The sequence below is a fragment of the Zea mays genome, chromosome 1 (genome assembly GCF_902167145.1).
Source record: "Zea mays cultivar B73 chromosome 1, Zm-B73-REFERENCE-NAM-5.0, whole genome shotgun sequence".
Taxonomy (NCBI): domain Eukaryota; kingdom Viridiplantae; phylum Streptophyta; class Magnoliopsida; order Poales; family Poaceae; genus Zea; species Zea mays.
The window spans coordinates 238217195-238241655 of NC_050096.1; the positions used below are offsets into that span (position 1 = coordinate 238217195).

Below are 24461 nucleotides of genomic sequence, written 5' to 3' on the forward strand. Positions count from 1 at the left end.
CTGGTGGAGCGCTTGGATGATATCTCGTGCAGTATTTAGGATATTATCGATTTTAGCGTTTAGGGGGTAGTTATAGCCTTGGTCGTCGAGGAGCTTCGTTCTAGTTGTGGGCTCCAGGACGTCGTCGATTTTCCTCTAGATGTCCCAGACGATGGACTAGAGGATGTGTTAGAGGGTTATGATGAGGCGGCTAGTCATGTCGTGGCCAGGCTGTCTGTAGATGATATCGTCCGCAAGGCTTGGTGACACCAATGTGCCACCAGCTGTTAATCCTCACAATGCTGATGCAGATGGCTAGGATGAGTGGCCATTGTACAGAGATATGTCTGAGGGCTCGTTCTGTCTTTCTATTTCACTTTCTCCCATGCACCCCATTCACAAGGACAGGGAGCGGTGGGTCATGCCATGCTTTCTTTGATGGGCTAGCAATGACACTCGGTGAGCTGTAATCAGGTGATTTGAGTGAGGCCCTGGTTCCTTTCACACGATCCAAGTTTGGGGTCTACAAGGAAAATGAACCACGGGCCATCTGGCTAAGTGATTTTGGTTTTTGATGATCAACACAACCTTGTGGACTAATGTTTTCCAAGTCTTTGTGTTTTGTAGTTCACAGGATGCGAAGAGGTTTGGACTAAGGCCTTGAGGATAAAACACCTCAAAAGAAGACATAAAAGATACTTAGAAGATCAATAAAAATCAAGCACAAGTTCAAGACTCAAAGCTAAAAAAGCCCAAGATAAAGATTGAAGAAAAAGAAGAAATGAACAGTCAGCCAACGCACTAGTGGCACATCGGACAGTCTGCGCAGAGAGTTCCGCAAACGGACTCTCGGGAGCTGGTGCACCGGACTGTCCAGTGCGTCCGACGACAGAAATAGTTAGCTTTCTGTCCAACGACTATATTTGAGGGGAGACTATTTATACCCCTCCAACCGGCACCTGAAAGTGTAGGAGTCTAAGCAACATACCAACACATGTTATAGACATTTCTAAGTGCGTAAACACCCAAGTGCTCAATAGAATCACTCGATAATTAGCGTATGTGCTTTCCGAAGTGCTTAGGTTAGTTAGACCGTTTATGTGATTGCTCTAGGTGAATCCTAGTTAGTTGAGTGAGTTAGAAAACCCCATACAACCCCTCGGCTCTTGCGTGTGTCGTTGTAATAAATATTGTACCGAGTGGGGCGAGACCTTGACAACCGCGTTTGTGTCACGACTACTACCATGTACCGGAGGGAACTAGGCCCATGGCATTTCGGCCGTAATCTCGACACTGGAGACAACGGGGAGCGTCCGAGAGGAGCCGAAAGTAGAGCACCACTTACGCATGGAGAATGCCCACGTCTCTCTATGGAGTTACTCGTCTGTGGTGCTTGGCCCTTATGTGGTCTACCCTTTGCGTAGAGGCACCAACAAGGATTAGTTGGGACCTTGCGTATCTCGGTAAAAATAATGGCGTCGTCCACAGGAGTTTACATCTCTAACATTGCTCTTTACCTTCAACATTTATATTAAGTACTTAAGTTTCTGTCTCTCCTTTCTAGTTAGAATTTAGGATTGAAGCTTAGATTGTAAAACTCCTTTTGCGGTAGAGATAGCAACACTTAAACAAAACCTAGTTATTTAGGTCAGCTGGTCCCCAATAACTTTCTAAATTTCTAAAAAAACATTGTTAATAAATGTAATTCTATAGTTTAGATTTAGTTAGTAATGATGATAACTCGATAAAATATTTGTTAACTTCGCTACCGATCGAATATGACTGGTCATACAATTTGCACCAATCGCCCCACTGCCTTTGCAATTACCATACCTAAACATGCAAGAACCACATGAAATTCGAACAGGTCTGAAATATTTTTGGTCCAGTTTGGTGAGCCACAATATTTCATGATTCCACTGGAAACTAAACTGTTCTTTGAATTCCTAATATCAAACACAAACAGAGCATCACTTGCCGACTAATATAGTTCATTTATTCCTAGTAACTAGTAGTAATACTCTGCCGGTTGCCGTGGCCGTGACGGGGCGGTTCTGCTCTGCAGACGGCCGCGACTACGGCACGGCTAGTGCCACTCCAGGCCGCCGAGCGTGACGGATCCCATACCCTCCCACATGTCGTCCGTCCAGCCGATCTCTTCCCCGTCCACGCCCTCCTTGTCGCCGTGCCACCACCCGCCTCCGCTCGCGTCTGCCACCGAAACAAACCACTGCGTCGATTGCTGTTTGCTCCAAGACTCACCGGCCGTTAAGAGTTCGGGAGAGGGGATCGATCTTACAGTGGTTGTACAGAGCGCGGCCGCCCTCACCCTCACCGCCGCGGGAGCGCCTCGCACGCCCTCGCGTAGTCGCCGACCGCGGCCTCGGATCGTCGCCGAGAACCACCACGCGTCTGGCCTTGGCCTCGCTCATGTACTCGTGGCCGCCTGAATAGACCGATATTGCCGTCATGGCGTCATCGTGTGAAAGGCTGACACGAGGGGAAGGTCTCGGAAGTCGGAAAAAATTTGAGCGAGATGCAAGAGGAGCATGGTTGGTTGGACGCACCAATGGGGCTCTTCCGCTTACTCCTGGGCCCGCGGCGGCTCTCCGCCCCGGTCTCTTCGACGTCCAGCCGGGCGTCGCCTGCACCGCCGAGTTCGAGGTCGCCGTCTTCCCCTGCCTGCACGCGGTCGCCTTCCGCTCTCGCCCGTGGGGCTGAACTGTGGAACCGCTTGAAGACCGCGGCGCTCAAAGCGCCGCCGCCCCCGTCCTTCCCCGTGGAGCCCACCGAGGAGAACGCGCTCGCCTTCTCCTTAATGGTCGTCTTGGTGACTCTGACAATCTCCCGTTTCGGCGGCTCCGGCGAACAGATCGGCGCCTCCATCACCGCCGCCGGCGGTGGTGACGGTACTCCATCGACAACCCTAACACACGAATAGGAGAATGCAAGGAACGGAGATTGAAGTGCTGGCCCGGAGGGGGCGAAAATTGGGATGGATGCGAATCAGACGGCATACCTGGGCTTGAAGAGAAAGGATTTGAGCGTGGTCTGCCCATTGGACGACCGCATCGCGCTCGGGTAATTCTTCCGGTGCTGCTGCCAATTCATCCTACCTCCCTCGTTTCCGTTCCCCACAAGCGCTTTTGGGATTTGGCTCGTATTTTTTTCACCACCCGTGCAGCCAGGGGACCGTAGTGTGCTCTCGTTTTGAAATTTCATATTTCCCGCCAAGGTCCTTCAAATTTCAGGCTCTCCCGCGCACACTAAGGTCCCGTGCACCTAAACCGGTCCCGAATTTTTTGTATTTTATCCCTTTCTCAAAAAAAAATTCACATTTAGACCTTAAAAGATTTTAATGTCATTTTTGAACCCTTTGCTCGGCGTCATAGCCTATGGCGCCGACGTAACACATCTCGGCGCCATAGGCTATGGCGCCGAGGTACGTGCTACGCTGGCACAACATGAACGACGTGGCGTCAACGTGGTACCGAGCTCGGCGCCAAGATCTATGGCGCCGAGCTCGGATGTGTAACAACAAAGTATGTCTAGCTCAGTCGGTAGAGTACAATGCTTTTAACCTTGAGGTTGTGGGTTCAAGCCCCATGGTGGACGTTCAATATTTTTTTTGTCTTTGTCACTAATTTTTTTTTGTTGTCTATATTTTTCGTTTATGTCGCTGATTTGTCCGCCAGATTTATTTATTCATCTAGATATTTTTTGTTTTTGTTTTTGTTTATTCAAACTCCGTGACGCAAGTACCATGCACATAAGTAACCCACCTTATGGAAGTCGGAGTACTTTATAAAATCATCAAGTCACTGTTTATTTATACCTAGTATATTTATATTTTGGACTCTAAAACTCCAATAATCTAATGTATTCGAAATTATACTTTTTAATATTAATTAAAATTTATCATAGCTAAACCGGTAGCCGCTAACCAGTGCAAGTATATTTATACTGGGAATATGTGTGCTTCTTTTTACTGAGAATATGTTATTATGTTTTTAGAATTTATGTTCAAAAGAACTCAATGAAAATATAATATTTTTATGTGGTCATGATTGAAATAAGAGTGTTCTCATTTGATTTTTATTGTGGTTAGCTGAACAAACAAGGGGGAAAGTTGACGGCTTGCGGCCAATGTGGCACACAGCCGCTGTGCTCGCTGGATAAACAAAAAAATATGGACGGATAAACAAATCAGTCACAAAAACAAAAAATCTGGATAAGAAATAAATCTAGACGGACAAATCAGCGACATAAACGAAAAATCTGGACAACAAAAAAAATCAGTGACAAAGACAAAAAAAAAGTATTAAAACAAACTGAGCTAGACAAGTTTTGTGTACATTATAGAGCTCGGCGCCAAGATCTATGGCGCCGAGCTCGGTGCCACGTCAATGCCACGACGTCCGTTTGTGCCAGCGCAGCACGCACCTTGGCGCCATAGGTTATGGCGCTGAACTGTGTTACCTCGGCGCTATTGGCGATGGCGCCGAGCAGAGGGTCCAAAAATGACATTAAAATATTTTAAGATCCAAACGTGTATTTTTTTCTGGGAAAGGGCCAAAATATAAAAAATTCGGAAACCGGTCGGCTGAATCACCCTTCGTATCTGGAACTGGAACCCATCTCGACACTATTCTTGTAGACAAGGTATGCATTACTAAAATCATATACTACAAAACATCAATAACTCCAACAAGAAAGCACTAACATACATTTTGTCTAATTTTGATTCAGGAGCCTCCGGTACAGCCAGAGTATGAACAGCAGCTGCACCGCGGAGACAAGCAGGAGGATGACCAGGAGCGTTGGCCCGATTCTCCACAGCCTCCACTTGTTATTCGAGCCGCGCTTCCTGTGCCGATGGCGCCGCCGAGATGCCATCCTGCGCAAGTGCCGCATTGAGTCGACGAGCCGAGCGCGCAGGGTGTCCGTGTCGGTGTCGACCCACACCGCGGTGTACACCTTTGGCGCCTGCTGAGAATCGTCGGCCTTGGCGTCGATGGAGCATGGCGCGTCCTTGTCGATACGGCTATCGTTCAGCGTCTTGTTCATCGACAGTTTTTTTGCCATGGTGGCTTCTGCCTTTCTCATGGCTGCTTCCGTGATATCAATGGCGTGAGTTATAGGCTCCGCTGCCTTCAACAACAGGGATCGGTTGATGTTCGTGTCTGTTTCACCAGATGAACATTTCGCTGATTCACCAGCACATCTGCTGCTGGCTGTCTCCGTGACCTTGCTTTCCATGCAGAGGCTTTTCTTCATGGATGAAGCGTCTGAGTCACCACCGTTTTGATCTGCAGAAGCTGCCTGTAGCGTCTTCATTTTCTGTTGGTTGCTGCAGGCAAAACCGGCAAGCGATTTGCAAGGACCTTGTTACTACACCACCAGCTACTGATCCATCACCAGGGGAGACGTTGAAGCCAGACTTGGTGGAGAAACAGGTCGGTCGCAAGCGCCGCGCCAATGTCCGTATTTCTGGTCCTGAGTGGGTGTAATGTCTTGTGGCTGACAGGCGGGTCTGGGCTACCAGTGCCTGCTAGTATAAATAATGAGTGTGTGTGTTCAGGAAGGGTATGCTTGTAATGAAAACTATTCTGAATCTCTAAGAAACTCTCCGTTCCCTGCCATTCTCTTCTTCCCCAAGCTATCCCCTCTTCTTCTCCTTAGGTAGCTAACAACCTGGTATCAGAGGGCTTCGTTCCCTTGCGATCTATGGCGTCCCCGTCCCAGATCGATCCCACCTTGACCTTGGCGCTGGAATCCCAAACCAGAGCCCTCCTATCGGAGTTGGACAAGAGGCTGCAACTCCTCGACAGCAAATGGGAATCTCGGGTCAGCACTCTGGAGTCCAGGGCGACGGAGGCTGCGCAATCCTTGTCGGAGTTTTCGGGCACCCTTCGTGCTGATGTTGAGGCACACCTTACCGCTGCGGATGCCTCGACGGACGCCAAAATCGGGCAGATCGAGGCCGACCTGGGTTACCGGGTGGCGGCGCTCGAGTCTACCGCGGGCATCTACGAGTTCTGGCGTCCACGCGTGGATGCGTCCCTCGATGATCTCCACTCCTCCGTGGATTGGCTTCGATCGGAAGTGTCGAAGATGGAGATCCAGTGGTCCCGGGGTGCGCGCGCCGACGGCTTCCACATGCCGGGCGTGCTGGGCGCGCACGGGTCGGCACCGGGACGCTCATCTGTCGCCGGGGATGTCGCCGACGGCCCTCGTTTTGGGCACCGCAACGACTCACATCACCGGGATAGCGGACCTTGGCACCCCGGTGCTGACGCCCGCTACCCGGTCACGGGTATGCACAACCCCTATGCTTCTCCTTCGTTCACCTTTCCCCAACCTGGTAGTGTAGGGTTTAATGAGCCAGATCCCCGTGGATGGTCGCCACGCCAGTTGGGAGGATTGCCTAAGTTGAATTTTCCTTCGTTCGATGGATCCAATCCGAAACTATGGCAATCCAAATGTGAAAAGTATTTCCATATGTATGCTACTGAAGCATCTATGTGGGTTGAAGTGGCTACAATGCATTTTGTGGGAGTTGCTGATCGTTGGTTACAATCTGTCGAACCACGACTTCCATCCATGTCGTGGCGACAATTCTGCCAGTCCATTAATGATAGGTTTGGTCGTGAGCAGCATGAGTTAGTAATTCGTAAGCTATTTCACATTCGCCAAACCTCCACGGTGCAAGATTATGTGGATCGCTTTAGTGAGCTTATTGATTTACTGGTCACTTATGAACACACCACTGATCCATTATATTATACTATGAAGTTCATAGATGGCCTCCGTGATGACATTAAATCTGTTATTCTTGTTCAACGTCCGGGCGACTTGGATACTGCTTGTGCTTTGGCATTGTTGCAGGAGGAGGCGGAGACCTCTCGTCGTCGGGAGTCTGGCCGCGTGGATCATGCACACTCTACACGGGCTGTTTTTCAACAAGGCCAGCCTTCTCGGTGGGGAAAACAGCTGGACAGTTCCAAATCAGCTGCGGCTACACCACCTGCGTCTGCTGACAGCAAGGTAGCATCATTGCGCGCTTATCGGCGAGCACGAGGCCTTTGTCAGTTCTGTGCTGAAAAATGGAGCAAGGGTCATAAGTGTGCGAACACTATTCAGTTACATGCTGTCCAAGAACTGTGGGAAATGTTTTCTTCGGAACCCCAGGAATCAGAGGGCGAATTTGAAGATTCTGCTGAAACCTTCATGGTCCTGCTGTCAACAGAAGCCATATCCCCAAAGAAGGCTCCGTCTAGATCCTTCCGGCTTCAAGGCCAGCTTCAGGATGAGAACATGTTGATACTCTTGGATTCGGGCAGTTCTCACTGTTTTCTAAACACTTCTCGCACTTCTTCATTGTCTGGGTTCGTGAGTTTGGAGACTCCACTAGCAGTAACAGTTGCTAATGGTGGAATTCTGCATTGTCCATTGGAGCTTCCCAATGCTACCTGGTCCGTTCAGGAGTTGGAATTCTGTACAACATTTAAAGTCATTCCCCTTCCGTATTATGACATTATCCTGGGTATGGATTGGCTTGAGCAATTTAGTCCCATGATGGTGGACTGGAAACACAAATGGCTTTCTATCCCTCACTCTGGACAGACGGTTATATTACAAGGTTATGAACCCCTGGTTCCTGTGGGTACAATATTGGAGGTTTGGCCGGTGTCTGAGTTGCAGGACACTTCTGCCGAGCTGCACTGCGTTGTGGACATGTCCCTGCCCCAGCCTATTACCTACTTGCTTCAGCGCTATCAGGATCTTTTTCAGCCGCCAACTACATTGCCGCCCAGCCGGTCCTGTGATCATTCTATTCCACTCATTGATGGTGCTCGACCTGTCAGTATTCGGCCGTATCGTTTCTCACCTGCTATGAAGGATGAGATAGAGTCTCAGGTCACCGAGATGCTACAAAGTGGATTGATCCAGCATAGCACCAGTGCATTTTCTTCTCCTGTGTTGTTGGTGAAGAAGAAGGACAATACTTGGCGCTTTTGTGTAGACTACAGACACCTTAATGCCCTCACTGTGAAAGCCAAGTACCCAGTGCCTGTAATTGATGAGCTGCTTGATGAATTATTTGGTGCTTCCTGGTTTTCAATTTTGGATCTTCGAGCAGGATTCCACCAGATTTTGCTGAAGGACGGTGAAGCTCACAAAACTGCTTTTCAGACTCATTTGGGACACTACGAGTTCCGAGTTATGGCATTTGGGCTGACGGGGGCTCCTGGCACATTTCAGAAGGCGATGAACCATACCCTAGCTCCGTTATTAAGGAAATGTGCACTCGTATTTTTTGATGACATTCTGGTTTACAGTGCGTCCCTAGCTGAGCATATCAGTCATTTGGAACAGGTGTTTGATCTGCTCTCTGCTGATGCTTGGAAGGTTAAGTTTTCCAAGTGCAAGTTCGCCCAACAACAGGTTTCCTATCTAGGACATGTTGTCAGTTCAAAGGGAGTCTCAACTGATCCAGTTAAAATCGAAGCTATTGCGCACTGGCCAGAACCTTCTTGTGTTAAGGAATTGCGCAGCTTCTTGGGCCTCGCCGGTTATTATCGCAAGTTTATACGCCACTTTGGCGTTATCTGCCAACCTCTCACTGCATTGCTGAAGAAAGGAGTTTTGTATATTTGGACCAGTGACCACGCCTGTGCATTTCAGACCTTGAAGACTGCTCTTACTCAGGCTCCAGTTCTGTCCTTGCCGAATTTCACTGCCCCATTCTTTCTCGAAACCGATGCCAGTGCAGTAGGAGTCGGGGCAGTCCTTATGCAGCATGGTCACCCCCTCGCTTTTCTCAGCAAGGCGCTAGGTCCAAAATCTCGCGGCTTGTCAACTTATGAAAAGGAGTACCTCGCTGTTATCCTGGCAGTCCAACAATGGCGGTATTATCTTCAGCATCATGAATTTGTCATTCTTACTGACCACAAAAGCTTGACCCAATTGAACGAGCAACGTCTTCACACCCCTTGGCAGCATAAGGTTTTCACCAAATTGCTTGGGTTACAATATAAAATCCAATACCGGCCTGGGTCTGAGAATCGTGTGGCCGATGCTTTATCCCGCCGTGCAACAGCTGACTGTCAGGCTATATCAGTATCTGTACCTCAGTGGTTGCTGGACGTTCAAGCCAGTTACACTCTAGATTCAGATGCTCAGTCCTTGTTGGCGAAGCTTTCTCTTGACCCCAATGCTGTGCCTCATTATACACTTCAAAATGGGCTGCTGAAATACAAGGGCAGAATTTGGGTGGGCAGTGATGACCAACTTAAACATAGAATTTTGTCGGCTCTGCACTGTTCTCCAGTGGGTGGTCACTCTGGCATTCCAGTCACGTATTGTCGGGTCAAGCAACTGTTCGCATGGAGTAAACTCAAACAGAGTGTGCAGGACTTTGTCAAAAATTGCCAAATCTGTTTACAAGCAAAGCCGGACCGGTCAGCATACCCGGGCAAACTTCAGCCCTTGCCGATTCCTACAACAGCTTGGCACACTATTTCTTTAGATTTTGTGGAAGGCCTACCTCGTTCTGGATCGGCGGATTGCATTCTCGTGGTGGTAGACAAGTTCACCAAGTTTGCTCACTTTCTTCCACTATCACATCCATACACAGCTACTTCTGTTGCCCAGCTGTTTCTGTCCCAAGTGTATCGTCTCCATGGGTTTCCACTTGCTGTTATATCAGATCGAGACCCAATATTCACTAGCCAGTTTTGGCAGCAGCTCTTCAAACTCGCAGGTGCAGAACTACGCATGAGTTCTTCTTATCACCCCCAATCGGACGGCCAAACGGAGAGAGTTAATCAATGCCTTGAGACTTTTCTGCGATGTTTCGTCAGTGCCTGTCCTAAAAAATGGTCAGTGTGGCTTCCAACGGCCGAATATTGGTACAACACCAGTTTTCACTCAGCTTTAGGTTCATCCCCTTTTGAAGTCCTCTATGGCCGCAAGCCTCGTTCTCTGGGTATTGAAGTGACACCTAACGTGTCTGGCACATTGTCGGATTGGCTGCTGGAGCGTTCCATGATGCAACATCTAGTCCATCAACACTTGGTTCGCGCCCAGATCCGTATGCAACGTCAGGCAGACAAAGGCAGATCTGAGCGTTCCTTTGAGGTCGGGGACTGGGTTTACATGAAGCTCCAACCTTATGTGCAGTCATCTGTCATGCCTAGAGCGCATCACAAGCTCAGCTACAAGTATTTTGGACCTTATCAGGTCACTGAGAGAGTTGGTAACGTTGCATACCGCTTGGACCTGCCAGCCTCGAGCAAAATTCACCCTGTCGTTCACGTATCTCAACTCCGCTTGGCGACAGGTTTCAAAGGTGCTGCTCATACGACTCTACCACCATCTATACCCGAGTTCAGTATTCCACTTAACATTCTACAGACCAGGGGAATTACAAAAGGCAATAGACTGGTGCAACAGGTCCTAGTGGAATGGTCCGAGCTGCCGCGCGATCTGGCCACTTGGGAAGACAGAGACGCTCTCCAACAATGCTTTCCTTTTGCTCCTGCTTGGGGACAATCAGGTTTTCAAGGGCCGGGGAATGTTACTACACCACCAGCTACTGATCCATCACCAGGGGAGACGTTGAAGCCAGACTTGGTGGAGAAACAGGTCGGTCGCAAGCGCCGCGCCAATGTCCGTATTTCTGGTCCTGAGTGGGTGTAATGTCTTGTGGCTGACAGGCGGGTCTGGGCTACCAGTGCCTGCTAGTATAAATAATGAGTGTGTGTGTTCAGGAAGGGTATGCTTGTAATGAAAACTATTCTGAATCTCTAAGAAACTCTCCGTTCCCTGCCATTCTCTTCTTCCCCAAGCTATCCCCTCTTCTTCTCCTTAGGTAGCTAACAGACCTGAATCACAGTTAGTTGTGCTTGCACCGATTGCTTTGGATTCCTCATGATTTAGCTTGACTGACGAACTGATGTTGCCGTCCTCCATCTGATTTGCATTGTTGTCAACATAATTAGCAGGAGCAAGACCATCAGAAAGTTCTCTCTCTTTGTCTGACATCTGTTGTTTTCTACCATGGATGGAACTGATGTTACCGATTGCTTTGGAAGCCAGATCTCGAGTGGTTTCAGTGACAATGACTGTATGACATGCTTCATGGATGGAGCTACTACCATTGGCACCAGCAGATTTCTCTGGGACTTCTTTGTCTAATGGATTTTCTGGCATTACATCGGATGAACAGATGCTAGCTGCGGCATTATCGGCAAAATCATGTTTTCCTTTATTGGAAGCCACCACTTGCCTTGAATGAACTAGGCTAATGCCTTTAGCGACAGTAACATCAGCAGTGACACCTTCTTTCTTGGATGTATGTTCCTTTCTTCGGATACTACTGAAGTTAGAACCTTGACCAATTTCAGTACTGATGATTGCTCGGGACCCTTGCCGGACCAAGTTATGACCAATTTCATCATTGGTTATTGCTTCATGACTCGCAGCATTTGCCAATGAACCAAGATCATTACGATAATTAGTCACAACACAACCAACTTTTTCTGCAGATGTCATAGCTCTTGTTGGATTAGAAGGAAGCAGGATAGCTGAATCTGCTCCGTCCTCAACCTCATCATCTTCAGGAGCAACTTCTGCTAGCTTATGCAGGCGACGATGAGTGAGCCCCAGCATGGTCCTCCCAAAACTCCCACGTGGCACAATTTCTTCAGCCCTGTTAGTTCCTTCCTTCAACACTTGTGAGTCAAAGAATCCTCTGATTTCTAGATAACTGGCGCCTGAAGATGAAACTGAAATGTCATCAACATTATCAGGATCTGCTTCATCCTCTCTGACACCGAGGTTATCTTCATCACTCACATTGCTCTCGAATATGTAAGGACTCCTATTGTAGTATATGTAGCTGCAACCAGTGGAGTACCCACGAACTTCCTTAATGCCCTTAATCACAGACCAGTCCGGACCATCAACCAAGCACCTTTTCAGCAGCTCAGCTGTGCTTGTGAAATTCAGCGATCGAAGCTTGGAAGCATGCGCCTCGATCCATCTGGGCATGTCCCGCAAATCATGATCAAAGATGCGCACTGTTCGTAACCCGTCTACGTTCTCCACGCTCTCCAGCATAGGGCAGTGGCACATGTTGATACCTTCAAGGGAAGGCAGGTTTGATATCCTCTTCAAATTAGGAGTGTTCCAGACGCTCAGTTCCCTCAGCGTAGCAATGTCATCCACGGCCTCAAGGCTTGCCATATCTGCTACGTGTAGCTTGGTCAGGGACGTCACATGTCTGAGGCCAACAGGAAGGTTCTGCAGCTTGGGGCAGCTCTCAAGCTGGAGTTTCTGCAGGGATGGAAATGCCCCTGGCTCGATGTCTGCCCATGTCTGGAGCTTCCGCAGGCCTTGGAAGTGCAGGTTTTCCAGCTTTGGAAACGGAACCTGGTGTGGGTGTTCGGTGCCCGTGACCGTGAGCTCTGCACCTATATCCTTCAGAGCTGAAGAGTCTGCTACGTACAAGGATCTCAGTTCTGGCAAACGGCCTAGTGGAGGAAAAGACTGGCAGAAGTTGCACCCGACAATGTCTAGATCACGGAGATTTGGCAGGAAGGTCACCGATAGCCATCTCGGGAACCTTGTCCCAAAGTAGTTTACAAGCTTCAGTGACTCCAGGCACAATGGCGGATTCATCTCTTCAAAGACATCCTCGATCTTTCTGGTCAACTCCGTTGTTTGAAGTGGCCCGACAGTGCTGCTGCACGACAGCTCGAGCTCCCTGAGGCATTTCTTGGCGCCAAGTAACATCTCAGTTGCCTCGGATCGATTGGCAGCATTCTCGAGCTTCTGTATGTGCAGCGTTCTCAGCTGAGACAAGTTCTTGAGCTCATCCAGAGGCCACCCGCTCCTATCCTGAGCGGCACGCGCCTCTTTGCTCGTCACCGTGAAGCAGCAGAGCGACGTGATGCTTCTCAGATGGCCTACTCTGAATGCGGCATCGTCGATCACTGTGCCGGCAAGGTCAAGGTCCCTGAGCCCTCTCAGATGCTCAATCCCTTTTGGCAGCGCGTGCAGTGCCCTGCACCCTCTCAGCAGGAGGAATTTCAGGTTCCACAGGTTGCCTATGGATTCTGGAATTGCCTGAATTCTCGTGTGAGACAGGTTCAGGAACCTCAGGTAAACAAGATTGCCCAGGTCGGCAGGTCCTCTGGAATGAGCTCCACTGCTGTTTCGCTGAGGTCTAATACTTTAAGGTGCTGCTGCAATCTTGTAAAGATGCTTCCTTCAACCGTAAGTGGGTTCTTTTGAAGAAGCAGCGTTCTTACCCTTTCTAACTTGAGGATCTTCTCAGGTATCGAGGCCAGGTTTCTTCTCGCGAGGGAAACACGCCGTGGCGCGAACGGGGCATCGCTGTCGACCAACAGCCGATACGAGTCGCCGGTCAACTCCTCACCATGCGAGAGCAGCTGCGCTAGAGCTCGCAGCATGTCGTGCATGGTGCACCACGTGGCGCCGCCGCCTTCGTCTTCCTCTCCCGGCTGGAGAAGGTGCCTTCTGATGAGCTCATCGTAGTACTCCTCGGCCACATCCTCGACGCTTGCGTCGGCTCCGATCTGCACGAAGCCCTCAGCTATCCACAGCTGCACGAGCACGCGCCTGTCCATGGCGAGGTCAGAGGGGAACAACGAGCAGTAGAGGAAGCACTGCTTGAGATGGCACGGCAGGTCGTCGTAGCACAGGTACAGCGGCTTCATGGCGTCCTCCGCGAGCCCCTTCACCAGCCACGCCGGGCTGGCGAGCACCTCGCCCCACTCCTGGGCGCTCGCGTCCCGTGTGGTCAGGACGCCGGCAACAGCCTTGATCGCCAACGGCACACCGCCGCACTTATCGGCTATCCCGTGGCCCACGCCCTTCAGCTCAGCGGCTGTAGCCTCGTCAGCTACAGAGGCCGCCGCGCGAAGCAGCAGCCAGGCACCGTCGCTGTCCAGCCTCTTGATGCGGTGGACGTGGCGGGCGCCCATCTCCCGAGCAATGCTGCCGTGCCGCGCCGTGACCACCACCTTGCTGCCGCGCCCAGCGCGCTGGAGCGGCCTCCTCAGCACGCCCTCCCACACCCCGCCGTACCGCGCGTCGTCCAGCACGAGCAAACACCTCTTCCCCTCCACCAGCCTGGCCAGCGCCTTCTCGAGGTCGGCGAAGCTCTCGCCGCCCGTCGTGTCGCCGCCGCCGAACGAGTCGACGACCTGGGAGAGCAGGCCGGCCTCGCTGTACTCCCTGGGAACGCGCAGCCACGACCTCGCCGCCCCGAAGCCGAGCCGTATCCTCTCGCTGCCGTACACCTTCCTGGCGAGCGTGGTCTTGCCGATCCCGTCGGGGCCGACAATGGCGACGATCGTGCAGCCGGTTTCCTCGCCGTCCATCTCCGTCAGCAGCCCGACGAGCGCGGCCGCGTCGTCCTCGATCCTTGAGCCAACGATGCCGGCGCCCGCGGCCCGGGTCCTCTGAGGTTTGCGGAGCCTATGTGCCGCGCGGTCAGGCGCTGGGTGATGGTCGCCGCCGAGGGAAGAGCGGAGCTGAAGCCGACGCTTCTCCTTGAGGATGACCTGCAGCTTCCGGTTCAGGCTGTTGATGTGAGCCGCGATGTCGACACAGGAGGACACGTCCGTGTCCGTGTCCGTGTCGCAGCAGGAGGATAGCAGCCTAGGAAGAGGCGCCTGCTGAGCAGGAAGAAAGAAAGGAGCCGAGTCAATGGACGAACCTGCAACAACAACAGATCCTGCAGAACCGGTGATCGTACCTGCTTCTGTTGGTCGTGGGCCCTGCGCCGGCGTGCGGCGACCCTGCACCGGTCGACGGCCCCGTCCGCCTCGTAGGCGGCAGCCCGCACATTGGCCAGCCACCGCGCCGCGCCGTCGTCCCCGCACGCGGCCCGCGCCTCGGCGTCCCGCACCGCGGCGCCCACCCGCTCCAGCCTCGCCAGCAGCGCCTTCGCCTCCGTCGCGACGCCCATCCGCCGCGCCACCTCCCCCGTCACCAGCCCGCGCCACCGGACCGCGGTGTCCGGCACGAACGCGCTGAGCACCGCGGCCATGGCTCAGCCGTCACGAGACCGACCAACAGGGCGGCGGTTACGGCCCCCGGATCTCTCGCGGAGAAGACTAGTCGGTCGTTGTGGATGTAGATTAGAAAAACAAGATGTAGCAGTTTCTCGAGAATCAAAACGAGAGAAGCGACGCCCGCCGGCCGTCGTTCAACGTGCGTCGGTCAGAATGTGATCACGTCCCGGCAATCTTATATTAGTATTGGATAAGGCAAAATGTGTATATTATTAGAGGTATATATATAAGGACGAAATGGTCTCGTCATCTTGATAACAGCTAGTAGACCAGAGAATCTTTTCGCGACTGAATCTTCCGGCGGCGCGCCGCGCGCGTGTATACGCACGTAACGTGTATGTCGTCCGCTGATGTGAGATCTCGTATTGCTTTTTATAGAACGTTGCAAACTTGCAATCGAACAGTTCGTGTCAACCACGGAACGCGTTTAATTAAAGAGACAGAGATAGAGGGCAGGGCTGTCGCCTGCCGGCTGTCGCGACAGACGGTGTGCGCTTTGAAAATGCGGCTTGTACAGCGAGCGGGCTGTGTGCAGGGCCGTAGCGGAGGGTGCGACCGCAGGCGCCTAAAAAAACAGAGGGTCTCTTGATCATTGGACACTAGCAATTTTTCTTGTTAAACATATTTATTCTAAGCACAAATACGCAAAGAGCCCTACACTATCGACCAGTTTCGTTTAAATTGTTAAACTAATGTCTCAATTACTTATCGAATACTTAATCCGTTTCAAAATAGTATTTTTTAGTTTTTGATTTTTATGTTTATATTCAACTGTATAACGATGAATCCACTAAAGAAGTAAAACAAATTCTATTTTGATATAGAGAGAGTTTTATTTACTATACATATGATGGTTGCATCGATAGAGAGAAGCTTTTTTAAATTGAAATATTTTTGTGAATTATTTATGGTCAACAATAACTCAATAGAGGTTAAATAGCTTGTCGATTCTATATATCGAAAAAAGTTGTTGGATGAGATTGATCTCAATAATATAAGCGATGACTTTGTATCACAAAATGTTAATAAATATTTTTAATGATATCAGATAACAAGTAAGTGTTTTCGCTATATTTTACATTTGTTATCTTCTAACATCAAAACATTGCATAATAATTTTTATATATTAAATATTCGATACTACATGTATAATTATATATATTTGTGTGTGTATGGACTTTCATATCGGATTTCGCACTGGTACCCAAAAATTAGGAACAGCCTGTCTGTGTGGTGATGACATGGTCTGATGGGTCGGGTTTAATTAAGATGGACGAGATGCTGGCCGTCGTTGAACGGAAGCCGGAGGAGGGGCTGAGTCGGATGGCTTTTGGGGTAAGCAAAAGTCGGCGTCGCGAGGCCGATGGGACGGGGCACCCGGACCTGTCACGAAGGAGGTGGCGCTTCCGAAGGCCACGGCGACAGTCGAGTGCGTACGGCCGCCGTACCGGACGCCGGACGGTACATCGTGGACTTTTTTTGTGTGGGAATGGAAGGAGGAAAAGGCAAGCGGCGTGGCGGAAGCCGGGTGATCTCGCGACTCGCGAGCAGTGGCGTGGCGGACTGGCGGAGGGGTATCAGGCTATCCGCAACCGTTACCTCTAAATTTTTCTCTCTATATCACTTTTTCCCCCTATTTTTCTCTCTATTCTTTCATCTCCCGCAACGGTTCCCCCTAAATACTCCTCCTATATCCCACTACCACTATAAAACATCATTTTCTATACCAACTATCAATTTTTTATCTACTACTAATTACTCGTGGACCCACAGCATAGTGTCGTAGGGGGTGAACAGTGAAACGCTAGATTGAGAGAGAGAAGAGGGCCGCTTCAAAGAGTAGCTTATAGGGGACAGCGTTGCGCGGTCAAGGGACCTCTAGGAAGGGGAGGGGGCTGCTTAGCGCTGTGCGCTGTGTTGAGAAACCCTAATGAAGGGTTATGTGGGCAAATACCGAATATAGCCCTGAGGGCTATCGCGTCTCTATATATAGAATTTGTACCTCTCATATGAAATATGAAATAGAGAAGACAAAGAGGCCAGAGGCCCAACCCTATATCCAGTGTCTCGTGTGTTTCCTCTGTCGTGCTTATGGGAAGGGAGACAGGTTCTCTACATCTTCTTGCGTCTCTACTGCTGACGGAAGGGAAGGGAGCGGATCTGGTGATCTGTGGTAACGTAGTTCTCAATACGTTATCAGCACGCTCTACCTCGATGTTGCCGTGGGATCAGATCTGCATCACCTCTTCGTCAAGCCGGCAGGTCCTCGGCCTAGCCGAACTGTCCTACGCGACAGACTTCGATTCACCCTTTGCGCAGTCTTGTGGTATGCTTAAATTAGATCTACTCTTCTTGATGTGTGCACGCACTGTGATCCATGCATCAAACTTGTCGTTGTCGTCGCGATGCTATGCCTGCGCCAGAGCCTTGTCGGGAGCCGCGCTGCGTGCCCGCGCCAGAAGCCTTGTGCACGTGCCTGGTCAGACAGGCTGCGCCTGAAGCCATTTGCTGCACGCCTCGCTAGAGCCACGGCGCCCCACACCTGGTCGGGGAGGTTGTGCCTGCAGCTCCACGTCCTAGTTGGGAAGTGTATGCTTCACTGCTCGGTTAAGTTCTAGCTTTTGTATTAGCTATTACCTGAGTAAATCCAGAATGCATTCTAGCGTGGGGATGTGGATGTGGTCGAGCGGCATGTGCGCCCCATCCACCGGCCACTAGCAGCCCAGCAGCGCTTTCGAGGGAGGCGGCGCATAGCACCGCCTTGGTGCGCGTGCGGCTGGCTAGAAATTAGCAGCCAGGTGAGTCCCTGTGGCAGTTACAGATCCACAAATGGTGTGGTTGCCCTTATGACCGGGTCGTCGTATGTAATTTCATCTCCCTCTGTTCACGTCTCCCTCTGTTCATGGTGCCCTCCCTGGTCGCGAGGACAGAGGCCACGTGAACGTGATTACGTGAATTCATGAGTGGCTGAAAAAAAAGCTTGCATGATGGATTGCTGCATGCATTTTTATTTTATTTTATGTTATATTATTTATATTGTCGCACGAGCGTTTAAGTGTCCACATTCTAATATTTTTTTATCTAACATGCTCATGCAATAATTTCACCATTATTTTTCTGCTTTATCTCCAATGTAAATACTTAGCAGAAAAATATTAAAGATGCATGTGAATGTTACTGTGTATATTTAAATTGCTCTAAATATTTGTGTTGCGTTGAGCTCCGTACTCACGTCGAGCGATTAAAATGTATAGTGGATACTCGGACGCACCGATGAGGCTTTGTTATTAATTGGCTGAGTTTGGCATTGGCTAAGCATTAGCTGCGCCCTGGCAACACGACGCAGTATTTGTGTCGTACGAACTTGGCTGCGTCATGTGATTGCTATGTCGCACTCTCGTTTAATTAGGCCGCTCCCGTTGAGTCGGACTACCATCGCCGAATCGCGTATTTTTTGTATGCCCTGTAGGCACTGTCTGTCTGCCGCGAGCCACAATTGCGCCTGGTGCGCACGTTGCGTGGATTTATCGTGTATCCCAATTACCGAGCAATAATTTTGCCTGTTGCACTTATTACGAAGGCGTGTTGTGTTGTCGTAGCCCTGATGGTCGCACACGCGTTGACGCCAGATACACTAGAGCTTGTACTCGCGTAGATTGTGGTGGGTTATTCAAGCCCCTGAAGTCACATCATAACGCAACCTTCGTAAATAATTTTGTTTAGCTCTATATTTTATTTGATTGTGTTGTGTGGCATCATATATTATATTTATATTGCCAAGTGGCCATAACAACTATATCAAGCTGTATAGTGCTTGAAAATCTGGGAAATTAAATTGAAATATAAATGAAACACAGATAAGTCAATTCTTTGCTCTCTCTTCTCATGCATAAAAGTTTTACCTAAAGTAATCTGAATATATATTGAAGTAATCCGAATATATATAATGCATGAAAGCATTTTTGGCATAGAAGATATCACACATTGGGATTATATTAGTAAGCAAAAGACCTTACCAAATGAATAAAGACTATAAATCTTAGTTATACATTGCTGAACCAGATGTTGGCACATTGCTATTTGTTGCTGAATGACATGAAGCGAACTTTAAGATAAATGACTATAACCTTAGCAACACGAAGTTACGAGTACATCGAAAGGTAATTCTGAGAAAATTTTCACAATGTTGGTGTGAAAAACCATTGTGTGTTCCCGTCGAACCAATTTACTCGTCCTATCTAGGACCTCTATGCTTGTGTTGCATACACCTCTCAGAATTGTAAATACTTATAGTCACTGAATTGACTCGGGATAGTCCTTTGACAAGTTTGGTATACACTGTAAGCTAAATGGTAAAGGTCGGTCCTGAATGGACACATACCTGGAGTTTATGTAGCCGAACTACACTGAATTCCACCCTTTAACATTCTTACCGTAATCTATCTCTGATCTACCAGGAGTAAGAAGAGTAGAAAATAGCCATGAAATCCCACATCAACACAGAGCTTGAAGCTAAATTAGGCATTAATATGTCCTTGGTCCTTGGCACCAGAAGAGCCACACGTCTTGACCACAAGATTGTAAGTGGTGATAATTTGTGATAAAAATATAAAGATCTTATGGAGACCTCTTGTGTTATCCCTAGTCCTGATGACTCTTTGTATGAGAGTAGTACTATCTGTTGTTGAAGACGGATCCTAGGCGGATACCAGTATTGTTTCGTTCTTGCCAAGCAGTTATCATCATTTGCTTCATCAAAAGCTAGTTATATGGTGATTTTCCCTGATAAAATGAATTCTTGGCCTTATCTGTTCTATTCGAAAGCTTCTCTTTTTGCTGATCAATGAAGAGATCGAAATAATGCTATATAGAACAGTTTGGTATATAATATGAAGAGAAATGTTTGCCTTGCTGGCAACACCACAAATAATTAATTATTGTTATAAGTTCTCTCTCAAAATTATTATATCTAGAAATGTTGCATAAATCGATACCCAATTTCAGAGCGGTATGAGTAATTGGGTAAACCATGGGCAATAATAAAATGAGCTGGACTATACATCTCTGCATATAAAAATCTTTGCTTGGCAGCATTGGCCTGATGCCGTGCACTTCACTACCAATATAAACACACACATTTTTCCTATGTGCTTAAAAGCACAATGCAACCAGTGAATGTCTTTGTGAGCGTTAGACCCTGATGGTCATTTTACTTGTTGATCTGAAGTCAACTACTGGCTCCAAACGACGAATGGTATGCATGAGCCCCTGAAGGACCCTTATGGATAAAATAGTGTTGCGCATATCAGTCTAAATCTTAATGATTGACTATGCATTTGGTAGTAATAACAATAATTTTGCAGAATTGTAACCATGAAGCAACTTGTTGTTGCGTGTCTCGCTGGATGTTGAGACTGACCCTTCATGTTGAAGGACAACTATGTAGTATTCATGCCACTACATTAATCTAAGTCCAAAGCTCACTGCATAAAACCCCTATCTGTAATGTGCGTAAGATTTCCCAAATAAATCACCACAATAGCATACTGAAAAGGATCACGATGCCCAAGAGGGGGGGGGGGTGAATTGGGCTTTTCTAAAAATCAACACTAATTAAAACCTAAGCAAGAGCTAAACAAGAGCCCAACTTCACCCCACCAACTAGCACTAAGAAAATAATACTAGAAATGTAACAAGGCTAAGACAATGCTTCAAATACTTGCTAAACAAATACACAAAGTAAATAGCTTGAATTAAGTGCGGAATGTAAAGCAAAGTTTAATTAGAAAACTCCTCCAATTTTTCCCGAGGTATCGAAGAGTCGGCACTCTCCACTAGTCCTCGTTGGAGCACCCGCGCAAGGGTATCGCTCCCCCTTGGTCCTCGCAAGAACCAAGTGCTCACTACGAGATGATCCTTTGCCACTCCGGCGCGGTGGATCCCTCGAGACCGCTTACAAACTTGAGTCGGGTCACCAACAAAATCTTCACGGTGATCACCGAGCTCCCAACGCCACCAAAGCCGTCTAGGTGATGCCGATCACCAAGAGTAACAAGCCATAGACTTTCGCTTGACCAAGAGAAGCCTAATGCAAGTGGTGTGTGCTCTAGGTGGCTCTCACTAGCTCTAATGAGGAACAAGCGTGGATTATGATTCTCTAATCTCCTCACAAGGCTTTTGGTGCTTGCAATACTCTACCAAGGTGCTGGAATAAATGTGGAGTGCAAGACATTGAATATGGTGGGTGGAAGGGGTATAAATAGCCCTCACCCACCAACTAGCCGTTACAGGAAACTTGCTGCGCGATGGCGCACCGGACAGTCCGGTGCGCCACCGGTGCGCCAACGGTGCGCCACCGGTGCGCCAACGGTCACTTCCAACGGCTAGTTCTGACAGCTAGCCGTTGGACTCATGGCGCACCGGACAGTGAACAGTTCACTGTCCGGTGCACACCGGACAGTCCGGTGTGGTGTCCGGTGTGCCGCTAAAATTCATTTTCCGAAGGCTGCGCTCTCGGGTTTCTGCTACTGGGTGAGTCCCTGCTGTGGACCAGCCTAGCCCACCTGGCAGAGGGTGCACCGGACAGTCCGGTGCACACCGGACAGTCTGGTGCCCCAAAGCCAGAAACTCTAAGTCTTGTTTTTCAGCTGATTTTCAAATCGGTTTTCGTTCTAACTTGTGTGTGAGTTCTAGAGTGACACCTAGCACTGAATATGAGTGTGATTGTGCACCAACACTACACTAGAACTCTCTTGGTCAAACTACTTCATCGACAACCCCTCTTTATAGTACGGCTAAAAGAGAATAAAAAGCCTAACTAAAATGCGAGTGTCCACATCTCCTTGACACTTGGACTCCGTAGACCTTCACCTTTTGTTTCGTCGTTTTAGCCGTCGCTTCGAGTTCTTATCTCCGGGATTGTTTTCTCCGTTGTAGTACTTCTACCTGTCATGTGACCTAACTTACCATTTGTCTCTGCAAAACACACGTTAGTCACATATAATAATACGTTGTCATTAATCACTAAAACCAACCAGGGGCCTAGATGCTTTCAATCTCCCCCTTTTTGGTGATTGATGACAACCCTACAAGTTTTGTGAGAGTAGTTTGTTTTGAAGATTCTGTCAATAGAAAGAATGGTTAGTTATACTCAGTAATTTTTGACAGAAGAAATGTGTACCATAATAATAAGAGTGAGCGCATACACATCATAAGATTCTTGTTCATATAAAAGAGAAAGTAAATTAATGAAACAAGAGCTAGAAGACTGGTGATTTGATATAAGGTGAAAACGTAATACACACAGTCAACCAAAAGCAACGAGAGTATATGACGAGTTTGTGAACATAAAGCTAGTACAGAGAGTAGCAGGCACAAATATTACATCAAAAGGACACTGACTCTCTACTAACTCTCTGACTCCCCCTAGCTCTCACAACTCATATCTCTCCCCCTTTGGCGTCAAACACCAAAAGGGACCTAAACATCTGATGCAGGAGGAGGCGACGGGGGCGCATCCGGTCGAGGTCGAGGTAGCAGAGCAAACGCCGACGGAGGGTCAGAGTCAGTCTCGGATCCAGGATCTGCGGTAGAAGCTGGAGCTGGTACTGACTCGGACGCAGGCAGCGCTGCAGGAGCTACCGGAACAGAAGCAGTCACAGATACTGCCACAGCGGTAGTGGTAATAGCAGATGCTGGTGGCACTAGCGGCTGTGGGCAGACAGAGCTGAGGACCGGAGACGTGAACGCCAGGGTGACCGGCCGGAGCGGAGAGGTAACAGCAGGGGGTGCATCCAAGATCGAAGGCACCACAGGAGCGTAAAGCGAAGAAGGCGGAGCAGACTGAACTGGAGGTGCTGAGATACCCGAATGCTGAAGCATGAGGGCCATGAATGCCCTATTCTCTGCCCTATCCTGAATAAGCTGCTGCTGAAGTGAATCCTGCCTGTCCTGCATAGTCTGAAACATTGAGAGCATCCTCTCGGACATACGGGCCTGCTCGGCTGCCAGCTGAGCTTGCTGCTGAGTGAGAGTCTGAAGAATCGAAGCTAGAGCAGGGTCCATAGCCTGAGGGGTAGCAGGGGCAGCACTAGAGCTCCCAGCCTCATGATCATGAGAGCGTGGAGGCATAGGAGGCGGAGGCGGAGGAGGAATCCCAAAATCATCATCATCATCATCATCGTCGGCGGCACCCTGGGTGTCAAACTGGCGAAGTGCTGCATCCTCAGCCTGAGTGTCAAACACAGGAGCATAAGCTGGCACTGGAATCTCTGGAGCAGGACGGTAAGATCCAAACACAAGGCGAGAGGCCTCAAGGGTGCTCTGAAAGCGAGGTGGCTGGATCAGCTGCGCAAATATGTGGCATAAGTAGTGAGCATAGGGTAGCTGCCGCCGAGCACGAATCCCATCCAGAACAGTGTCCTCAATCTCACAGATCAGAAAGTCAACAACATCAAACTCAGAGTGGGATACCAGGGCACCAAGGAGCCAAAGCTGGATATGAGTGGTGGCCTCCCTGTATCCCATCCTAGGCAGGAGTGTCCGTCTGACGAGCTCATATAAGTACTTCGCTGCCGGAGTGAAGTCTGCTGGAGAACGTCGCGACCCATCTGAAAAAGGCGGGCGGAACAGAGCCGCGACGTGAGCTGTCCCTGGAGCCACACCGCCGTGAGGGCGACGTGGAGGATCTGAAGTGCCGTAACAGAGACTGTGGAGGCGAGTCGACGAATCAGGGAATCCAAAAAGCTGTCTGATCTGACTGGCAGTGATCGTGACATCCTCGCGCTCAAAGCGGAACCTCATCCACTGATGATCCGGGTCAATCCAAACAGAGGCATAGAAGACGCGGACCCACTCCTCAACATATCTGCCGCTGATAGTCAGAAAGGATAGAAGGCCTGGCAAATATGTGAGATGCGCCTCAGACTCAGCACCGGCTGCTAGCAAGAAGGCTGGAAGATCCAAGAGGCGGTGAACTCGTAGCGCAATCTGAGCTGACAGCTGAGCCCTGAAGAAAGACTCCTGAATCCGAGTGCTGAAAAGAACTCCTGCTGCTGGGTCTCTCTGAGCTGGCAGCCAAGACTCCACGGGTACGTACCTGAACCGACGTACCCGGGCTGCAGTGGCACGCTGAAGATCAAACAGACGAGGATCCGAAACCAGTGGACGGACCTCAGTCTCGTCACGCTCCCGGAAGCGAGGAGGGGGTACAGGTGGAGCAGAAGCGGGAGCGGGGGCAGGGGAAGCAGTGGAAGCTGGCGTGGTGCTGGTAGTGGGTATGGCGGTGGAGGTGGATGGAGCAATAGGAGTGACTGGGGCAGGAAGAGTGGGTGGTGGAGTGGAAGCGGAGGTGTGAGTGGATGAGCGAGACCG

The 24461-nt window shown here is 49.5% G+C and overlaps 3 protein-coding genes across 4 annotated transcripts; all 3 read right to left on the reverse strand.

Moving 5' to 3' along the window:
• Nucleotides 1–1813: 1813 nt before the first annotated feature.
• LOC103643463 (uncharacterized) lies at nt 1814–3199 on the reverse strand. Of its 2 annotated transcripts, none has more exons than XM_035960447.1 (4): nt 2999–3193; nt 2547–2905; nt 2279–2425; nt 1814–2209 (listed from the first exon to the last, which is right to left on the reverse strand). In XM_035960447.1, the coding sequence occupies exons 1-4, from the start codon at nt 3088–3090 to the stop codon at nt 2055–2057; spliced, it is 753 nt and encodes a 250-aa protein (XP_035816340.1). In that variant the 5' UTR covers nt 3091–3193; the 3' UTR covers nt 1814–2054. The 2 variants fall into 2 exon arrangements, with proteins under 2 accessions (XP_035816340.1, NP_001350762.1); NM_001363833.1 differs by having other exon boundaries at nt 1872–2190; nt 2999–3199.
• Nucleotides 3200–4559: 1360 nt separating this feature from the next.
• On the reverse strand, nt 4560–5364 carry LOC109943513 (uncharacterized). The gene has a single exon (XM_020546764.3). The coding sequence runs from the start codon at nt 5314–5316 to the stop codon at nt 4714–4716; it is 603 nt and encodes a 200-aa protein (XP_020402353.1). The 5' UTR covers nt 5317–5364; the 3' UTR covers nt 4560–4713.
• A 5467-nt stretch (nt 5365–10831) lies between these two features.
• LOC103645359 (uncharacterized) lies at nt 10832–15064 on the reverse strand. Its single transcript, XM_023300942.1, is given in 3 exon segments — nt 10832–13170; nt 13173–14690; nt 14771–15064. Coding segments are annotated over 3 exon segments (4131 nt in total). The 3' UTR covers nt 10832–10851.
• Nucleotides 15065–24461: the final 9397 nt, after the last annotated feature.